This window comes from Notothenia rossii, assembly GCF_949606895.1.
Source record: "Notothenia rossii genome assembly, chromosome: 4".
Lineage (NCBI taxonomy): Eukaryota > Metazoa > Chordata > Actinopteri > Perciformes > Nototheniidae > Notothenia > Notothenia rossii.
Genome location: NC_136902.1, coordinates 94,897,128 through 94,906,889, shown reverse-complemented (window position 1 = coordinate 94,906,889; position 9,762 = coordinate 94,897,128). Strand labels below are relative to the sequence as shown.

The window sequence follows — 9,762 nt, the reverse complement described above, 5'->3', positions numbered from 1 at the left end:
AGGCTAGAATGATCTGTTTGGTATTTTGAGCAAAACACTTCCTAGACATGTTTTTATATTTATGAGACCTAATATATGCCTACACATATATATAATTATAGGACACCTTTAAATAAAAAACCCCGGTTCTGTGTTGCAGGTGTTCGGTGTGCGAGGCCCGGGCCAACGTGATCTCCGTCCACAGTCAGACCAGCGAGATCCCTGAGTGTCCGTCGGGATGGGACCCCCTGTGGCTCGGATACTCCTTCGTCATGGTGAGATCACATTTACGAAACCCTGAGAGATGTCCCAGAGCTAAATATGGTGACAATGCTTCAAATGTGACAGCGACAGATGTAAAGGCAGATTTTCCGTTAATCATGCTGAGTTGTCATCTTGCAATATACTAATTTATATAAATAAGTTATCACCGCAATTTCTCTTCATTTACATTATTTAATGTCATATTCTGTTCTTGTACATATCCCATATTTTATTGACATGTATACAGTATAGACTTTTTGCACTACTTTTGATTTTGTATTTGTGTATTTCATTATATTGCGTTGTTGGAGGAGCTCAGGTCAGAAGAATTTCATGCCATTTCTACTTCCTTTGAATGGTGAAACCTTTGAATTGAAGTGGGACGTGAATAAACTGGGGGGCTTGATTCAGGCCTTGTAACTAATTCACCAGCTCTTACTATGGTAGGTCTCGCTTGAAGTGAACATATCTGCACTTTCCTTGTTGTTCTGAATTCAATCTTTATGGGTTTTCAGTCAACTTTATTGTCAATCTTTCAGTTTGTGTGTACAGACAGAGAGATACGAAGTACAAATATATGTAAAATATATTTATAAAAACATTGATATCCTATATACACACGATCAACAGACACTTGTGTAAGTCGCTTTGGGTAAAAGCATCAGCTAAATGATATGTAAGATGTTTTTGGGGTCTCTACATCAGACCTTTCTTACAATAGAACCGCCAGAGGTCGCTGTATACCTAAAACCGCCAACGGGTAAAATGTACCCGCTATAGATTTTCAAGGTACAATGTTCTTTGGACACATGCATTAACGTCCTCCATGTGAGCTCAGTCATGTTACACTATCTATCTGTCTCTCTCTCTCTCTCTATCCATCTCTCAATATATCTCTCTATCTATAAGAACCGCAGTAGACAAAAGGCGTTGCTATAGCAACACGTCATGTTTACGCTGCATTTTCTATGAGGTAAATATTACCCGCTGGCAGATGTAGGTATAAATGGCATTTTTTTTGGCGATTTTTTTTCAATCTGACTTCATATTGACAATTGTTAACAACAGAGGGTGCTACATAATAACACACTTTCAGGAAAAGTCACGGACTTGGAGACTTTAATATGTTATTGAACAAAAGTTACATACAATCAAAAAACAGCTGCGGGTAAAATGTACCCGTTGGCGGTTCTAGTGTTAAACATGCTGAGTGGGAAAGTGAATAAACTGGGCGACTTGTGGACTGAACTCGTTAGTAATTTTTAGTAAAAAGATGAACCCATGTGGTCGATGTGGGAAAATGTATGTCCTCCTCACATGAGTTCCAGATCATCACAAAGGTATCAGCTGTAGCTGTGAACATGACAGGATGTGTGATTACCTAGAAGAGCATCAGGACTGTTTGAGGCATATGATAGCTATGTGATTAACATGATGATTCAGCCTCTATGGAGAGAGACATATATCAAGCATGATCATTTCTGACGTGGAGCTAATCTGAAGTAAACATTGAATACTGCTTTCTATTCCTCCATCTTGTGGACTGGTAACTCCCTCTCTTGGATATCAGCATGTGAAGGACACTGTTCAGGAACTAGTTGATGCTCTGTATGTGATGACTCCTTCATTCTGGAGAGGATCACAGATACATGGATCCTAAGATTCAAGCTCAAGCTGGGGACCAGTGAGATTTTCAGTCTACAATGGGTTGACCTTTGCCCCTTGCTGTTACTGTTCTGCAGGAAACGGGGTGGGGGCTGAGGGTTCAGGTCAGCCTCTGGCCTCTTCCAGATCCTGCTTGCAAAACTTCCGGAAGATTCCCTTCATCGAGTGCCACGGCAGAGGAACCTGCAACTACTACACCGACTCCTACAGCTACTGGCTGCCGCCCTCAACCCCAACGACATGTCAGAGTACCTCTTTATGAGACGTTCAGGTGCCTTGAATGAGACGTTCAGGTACCTTAACCAGACGTTCAGGTACCTTTAACCAGACGTTCAGTACCTTTAACCAGCTGTTAGGTACCTTTGAAGCGACCTTCAGGTTCCTTTAACCAGACGTTCAGGTGCCTTTAACCAGACGTTCAGGTACCTTTAACCAGCTGTTAGGTACCTTTGAAGTGACCTTCAGGTTCCTTTAACCAGACGTTCAGGTACCTTTAACGAGACGTTCAGGTACCTTTAACCAGACGTCAGGTACCTTTAACGAGACATTCAGGTTCCTTAACCAGACATTCAGGTCCTTAACCACTGTTAGGTACCTTTGAAGCGACCTTCAGGTTCCTTTAACCAGATATTCAGGTACCTTTAACCAGACGTTCAGGTACCTTTAACCAGACGTTCAGGTACCTTTAACCAGATGTTCAGGTACCTTTAACCAGCTGTTAGGTACCTTTGAAGCGACCTTCAGGTTCCTTTAACCAGACGTTCAGGTACCTTTAACCAGACGTTCAGGTACCTTTAACCAGCTGTTAGGTACCTTTGAAGCGACCTTCAGGTTCCTTTAACCAGACGTTCAGGTACCTTTAACCAGACGTTCAGGTACCTTTAACCAGACGTTCAGGTTCCTTTAACCAGACGTTCAGGTACTTTACCAGCTGTTAGGTACCTTTAAAGCGACCTTCAGGTTCTTTAACCAGACGTTCAGGTACCTTTAACGAGACGTTCGGGTACCTTTAACCAGCCGTTCAGGTACCTTTTAACCAGACGTTCAGGTACCTTTAACCAGACCGTTCAGGTACCTTTAACCAGACGTTCAGGTACCTTTAACCAGACGTTCAGGTACCTTTAACCAGACATTCAGGTTCCTTTAACCAGACATTCAGGTTCCTTTAACCAGGCATTCAGGTACCTTTAACCAGCTGTTAGGTACCTTTGAAGCGGACCTTCAGGTTGCTTTAACCAGACGTTCAGGTGCCTTTAACCAGACGTTCAGGTACCTTTAACCAGCTGTTAGGTACCTTTGAAACGACCTTCAGGTTCCTTTAACGAGACGTTCAGGTACCTTTAAACCAGACGTTCAGTTACCTTTAACGAGACGTTCAGGTACCTTTAACCAGACGTTCAGGTACCTTAACCAGACGTTCAGGTTCCTTTAACCAGACGTTCAGGTACCTTTAACCAGCTGTTAGGTACCTTTGAAGCGACCTTCAGGTTCCTTTAACCAGACGTTCAGGTACCTTTAACCAGCTGTTGGGTACCTTTGAAGCGACCTTCAGGTTCTTTACGAGACGTTCAGGTACCTTTAACCAGACATCAGGTACACACACAACTTTAAACAAGACGTTGGGGTACCACAGTTTTTAAATGAGTCGTTCAGTTACACACACCTTCAAAGAGACATTCAAGTACAAAACATATCAAAGTAACAACGCCACCTTAACGTGTGTTTACTATAGTCGGATACACAACAGTGTCGTCAACATATTGAGATAAGAAGCCTGTATTATTGTTATGGTAACAAACTGGTGTCCAGACACGCAGCAGCACCATCACAATACCTCTGATTGTCTGATTGATTGTGTGTTTCTGCCCGCAGTAAACCGAAGCCTCAGACCGACACCGGAGAGTTTCCGGGAAATCTGATCAGCCGCTGCCGAGTCTGCATGAAGCAACTGTAACTAACTACAGATACTACTGAAACTACAGCTACTGAAACTACAGATACTACTGCTGTAAATACTACTGACTCTGTACTCCTGATAAATACTCATGAGTATTCACACAACAGAGAAACAGGGGTGGGACCTAATAGTTTATTAAATAAAATGTTGAGGTATTTCCACGTTGCTAATTTCTACTTTTACTCCATTACATGTTGTAACCCACTGCTTCAGTTACCAGCTGCTTTGCGGATTAAGATATTCATACACAATCATGTAAATACAAAAGATACGTCCTTAAACGTGAATAAGGACTGTGTTTGTCTACATCAGTAAAATCCTACTTAATGCAACATTGATGTTAATAACATTTCAGGATGAATACTTTAATTTTGAGACTTTAAGTCCAATTTGCTGATTAAACGACGCATCATGCAACTTACACTTGGAGCATTTTAACGGTAATCTTTTGGTGCTTTTACGACAGTTCAGTATCTGAATGCTTCTTCCAGTGGTATTACAGTTTTTCTCAATCGCTAAACCCACTTTTTAGAATCAAAATTCATTTCTTCAAAACAAGAACATAGCCATCTAAACAGAAACACACTTGCCATAACTCTGAATATCTTTTGCAAAATGCACTTACATGACCAAAACTGAAAATACTGGTCACAAAAAAGAATAAGTCGATCGAAACAGAACAAATTGTCCTCTAATGAGACAAATGTGTTTTCATAACTGAAACTCCGGTCACCATAATAACCCATTCTACCATAACAATATACATTTCTTGCAAAGTGCTCTAAGGCACTCAAAACTAAAAATACCCCTTCCAAAACCAGATACCTTCTCCAAAAACAAACATTTGTCAGCTCATGAGAAGACTATTTGAACAGTCATTACTAAGTGGCACACTAAATACTGACTACAATCATCAATACACAAACCTCAAGCTATCGATATTGGAAACTGAACGGAAAACTGACAAGTTGGGAGAAACAAAGTTACATATAGGAAAAACAGAGTCTTACTGTAACTATGTCATTGTTTTTATGTCTCATTTTCAGAAGAGCACCGTAACAGAAACAAAAGATGAATAGCAATACACTGGAAAAAACATAACATGGGTAAATGATGTAAATCAGCAGTAAAGCAGAGAATGAGATCTATATAACTTTACTGATCTGCTCTTTGCCGTCTGTCTGCCCACATAGCCTCATCTACGTCACAGCGTATGTCTTCCCTTGCAAGGCAGCGTGGGAAATATCTCCTTGCGTGTCGACACCACCCTTGACAGGATTCCGCAGAGATGTCCCGACAGCCAGCATTCATTGCGTCCAAAAGGGGCATTCTGTCATGAGGATGATGGTCATAAACCTTCCATCTCCAGGCAGAGAAGAACTCCTCAATGGGGTTTAGAAAGGGGGAGTATGGAGGGAGGAACTCCATGGCCATGTGTGGATGAGCCTCAAACCATGCCCTCACGTCACGAGAGTGGTGGAATGCCACATTGTCCCATATGACCACGTGAACCGACCTCACTTGATCCCTCTCTTCTGGTGGCACAAGTCCGTCATACAGGACATCCAGGAAGGCAAGGACACGTTGCGTGTTATATGCTCCCATTACAGGGATGTGAGCAAGGACGCCTTGTGTCGAGATAGCCGAACACAATGTTATGTTTCCTCCCCTTTGGCCTGGAACAAAGACTTTCGCTCTTTGCCCAATAAGGTTCCTCCCACGTCTCCTCACTTTGGAGAGGTTGAAGCCTGCTTCATCCACATATACAAAAACATGTGGTAATGCATTGCCTCCCAGCTCCATCCTTCGCTAAAGAAAAGGAAACAAACAGAGGACCGTTTTACATTACTGTAAGCAGTCCGACATACTAAAGATATAGGCAAGCCATCAGTGTGATTGAGGTCCTTACCTGTACATACCGGTGCCTTAACTCCTTCACACGGTCAGAGTGGCGTTCCTTATAGATCTGTTTCATTCTGAGGTGGTGCCTCTTTAACACCCGGTCAATGGTTGCAACACTTATAGACTGAATGTTACTGAAGACATCCTGCTCTGCAATTATTCTGGCCTGAATCTCCCTTAAGCGGATTTCATTGTTGGCCACAACCATATCAACAATGGCAGACTCTTGTTCTGGAGTAAAGGCCTTTCCTCTGCCACCAGAGCGGGGTGCTCTTTCAGTTCTATTAATAAATACTTGAGAATGTTATGGACTGTAATATAAAAACAGTGATCGAAACCTACATCAAAATAGAAATGCATGAAGTGCTGTAAAAAAGGGTTACAGTAGCTTACCTATTTTCATCCCTGAAGATCCTAATAATGGATGCCACTGTTGATCTCCGTATATTGAGCTGAACCCTTTGGCCGGCCTCACTGAGGGACATGCCGTGGGTTATGACCTGACCTCCCTCTTCCTCTCTGAACATCAGCCCTCCCTCTTCCTCTCTGAACATCAGCCCTCCCTCTTCCTCTCTGAACATCAGCCCTCCCTCTTCCTCTCTGAACATCAGCCCTCCCTCTTCCTCTCTGAACATCAGCCCTCCCTCTTCCTCTCTGAACATCAGCCCTCCCTCTTCCTCTCTGAACATCAGGGTTCCCTCTTCCTCTCTGAACATCAGCCCTCCCTCTTCCTCTCTGAACATCAGGGTTCCCTCTTCCTCTCTGAACATCAGCCCTCCCTCTTCCTCTCTGAACATCAGCCCTCCCTCTTCCTCTCTGAACATCAGCCCTCCCTCTTCCTCTCTGAACATCAGGGTTCCCTCTTCCTCTCTGAACATCATCCCTCCCTCTTCCTCTCTGAACATCAGGGTTCCCTCTTCCTCTCTGAACATCAGCCCTCCCTCTTCCTCTCTGAACATCAGCCCTCCCTCTTCCTCTCTGAACATCAGCCCTCCCTCTTCCTCTCTGAACATCAGCTCTCCCTCTTCCTCTCTGAACATCAGCTCTCCCTCTTCCTCTCTGAACATCAGCCCTCCCTCTTCCTCTCTGAACATCAGCCCTCCCTCTTCCTCTCTGAACATCAGCCCTCCCTCTTCCTCTCTGAACATCAGCTCTCCCTCTTCCTCTCTGAACATCAGCTCTCCCTCTTCCTCTCTGAACATCAGCTCTCCCTCTTCCTCTCTGAACATCAGCTCTCCCTCTTCCTCTCTGAACATCAGCCCTCCCTCTTCCTCTCTGAACATCAGCTCTCCCTCTTCCTCTCTGAACATCAGCTCTCCCTCTTCCTCTCTGAACATCAGCCCTCCCTCTTCCTCTCTGAACATCAGCTCTCCCTCTTCCTCTCTGAACATCAGCTCTCCCTCTTCCTCTCTGAACATCATCCCTCCCTCTTCCTCTCTGAACATCAGCCCTCCCTCTTCCTCTGAACATCAGCCCTCCCTCTTCCTCTCTGAACATCAGCCCTCCCTCTTCCTCTCTGAACATCAGCCCTCCCTCTTCCTCTCTGAACATCAGCCCTCCCTCTTCCTCTCTGAACATCAGCCCTCCCTCTTCCTCTGAACATCAGCCCTCCCTCTTCCTCTCTGAACATCAGCCCTCCCTCTTCCTCTCTGAACATCAGCTCTCCCTCTTCCTCTCTGAACATCAGCTCTCCCTCTTCCTCTCTGAACATCAGCCCTCCCTCTTCCTCTCTGAACATCAGCCCTCCCTCTTCCTCTCTGAACATCAGCTCTCCCTCTTCCTCTCTGAACATCATCCCTCCCTCTTCCTCTCTGAACATCATCCCTCCCTCTTCCTCTCTGAACATCAGGGTTCCCTCTTCCTCTCTGAACATCAGCCCTCCCTCTTCCTCTCTGAACATCAGCTCTCCCTCTTCCTCTCTGAACATCAGCCCTCCCTCTTCCTCTCTGAACATCAGCCCTCCCTCTTCCTCTCTGAACATCAGCCCTCCCTCTTCCTCTCTGAACATCAGCTCTCCCTCTTCCTCTCTGAACATCAGCCCTCCCTCTTCCTCTCTGAACATCAGCCCTCCCTCTTCCTCTCTGAACATCAGCTCTCCCTCTTCCTCTCTGAACATCAGCCCTCCCTCTTCCTCTCTGAACATCAGCCCTCCCTCTTCCTCTCTGAACATCAGCCCTCCCTCTTCCTCTCTGAACATCAGCCCTCCCTCTTCCTCTCTGAACATCAGCCCTCCCTCTTCCTCTCTGAACACCAGCCCTCCCTCTTCCTCTCTGAACATCAGCCCTCCCTCTTCCTCTCTGAACATCAGCCCTCCCTCTTCCTCTCTGAACATCAGCCCTCCCTCTTCCTCGCTGAACAACAGGGTTCCTTCTTCCTCTCAGAGCTCCTCTACCTACTCGATCAGCCATTTTGTTTACACAAACATCTTACTGAAGTGAGGGAGGTCTTTTATAGGATTCTCACTACAGTAATTACAATTACTATAGGAAATTCATTGATGTCAGCTGTGAGCAATTCATTTACATGGAAGTGAAGTACTCAATTCACCCCAATACAAAAAAAAACATTTCTCAATGTGCAAAAAGGAAAAGACCCCAATTACTGACTGTAAAAATGTTGTATCAGCTATAGCTAATCCTCCCCATATGAACATCTCAAAGAGCTATGCAAGTCATATCAACACTATTATAGCTTTACCGGCACCATTTAAAAACATATTTGAAGTACAGTCATGCAAATTCTATCATGTAAATGTTTTCAATGTAACATCATTACTGTAAGGTATACAGTACATTCCATGGAGTTACCTTTTTCAATGGGGTGATTGACTGATAACAAGTGTTCATATTTTGCACATCAAGTGTCAATTAGTGTAGCTATGGTCTAAGTTTATGAGGAAGTGTTATCCACTGTGAGAAGATTATTTTGTTTTGTAGACATGAGTTACACAAAAGATTTTTGATCTTTGTGTAGAGAATTGTAACTTCAGTTAGAGAGTTGTGTGATCTGTTTTGCAGAACACTGCTTAGCATCTGCATTTTGTGTGATATCAATGATAAATGGTATACTGTTGTAGAGAAATGGTTTTCTGTTTCGATGGCTGTGCTGTTGGTTTGATGAAAGGAATTTTGATTCTAAATAGTGGGTTTAGCGATTGAGAAAAACTGTAATATGACCAATAATACTGCTGCAGTACCTCCTGCAGCCAGGAGAGGGCAGTGCTGAAACACCACTGAAGAAGAAAGGAGCTCCTAGAAAACTTGAAATGAATGAGAACAATAATTAAATAAAAATCACATTGCTATTTTCTGCGCGGCGACTGAGTGTGGAGCCTTTTATTGGGATGATTCTCACAGCAATGCATTCTGGGGCTTGTGGTTGCCATTACAAAAATCTGCAGGAACTTCATCTGTGTTAAACCATTTTAATAAACTGGAATATTAGTATTACGTGTTTACAGTCCGACATTGTCTAATGCTCGTTGTACATAATCTTCTCCTGTAACTGTTAACGATCACTGATAACATTTGTGAATATTATTCTTGTTGAGTTTCAATAAAACATGTTGTTTTACAGAAGTGACTTTGTGTTGAATCCTGTTCCTTACAGAGCACTTCCTTTAATCTGCTGCATTCTCTCTGTGTTACTCTACTCCAGAAGTACATTCCCAAATAGCATATTCAAAAACAGTTGGCAAACAGCAACACATAGTATAGGTTGTTATCATTATGTAGTGTCTCTACTTTAAAGAGTCCTCTCCTGCTGATGTTCAGGTGTATATCAGTATGTAGTGTCTCTACTTTAAAGAGTCCTCTCCTGCTGCTGTTCAGGTGTATATCAGTATGTAGTGTCTCTACTTTAAAGAGTCCTCTCCTGCTGCTGTTCAGGTGTATATCAGTATGTAGTGTCTCTACTTTAAAGAGTCCTCTCCTGCTGATGTTCAGGTGTATATCAGTATGTAGTGTCTCTGCTTTAAAGAGTCCTCTCCTATTGAT

The 9,762-nt window shown here is 43.5% G+C and overlaps 1 protein-coding gene across 1 annotated transcript in view; it reads left to right on the top strand.

Moving 5' to 3' along the window:
- col4a3 (collagen, type IV, alpha 3) overlaps nucleotides 1–3,862 on the top strand; it is a gene marked incomplete at its 3' end in the record, with an annotated part of 68,314 nt that extends 64,452 nt beyond the window's left edge. The window contains 5 exon segments of the mRNA XM_079673936.1: nucleotides 140–254; nucleotides 1,986–1,992; nucleotides 1,995–2,123; nucleotides 2,126–2,222; nucleotides 3,781–3,862. Coding sequence (XP_079530062.1) covers nucleotides 140–254; nucleotides 1,986–1,992; nucleotides 1,995–2,123; nucleotides 2,126–2,222; nucleotides 3,781–3,862 — 430 coding nt within the window.
- Nucleotides 3,863–9,762: the final 5,900 nt, after the last annotated feature.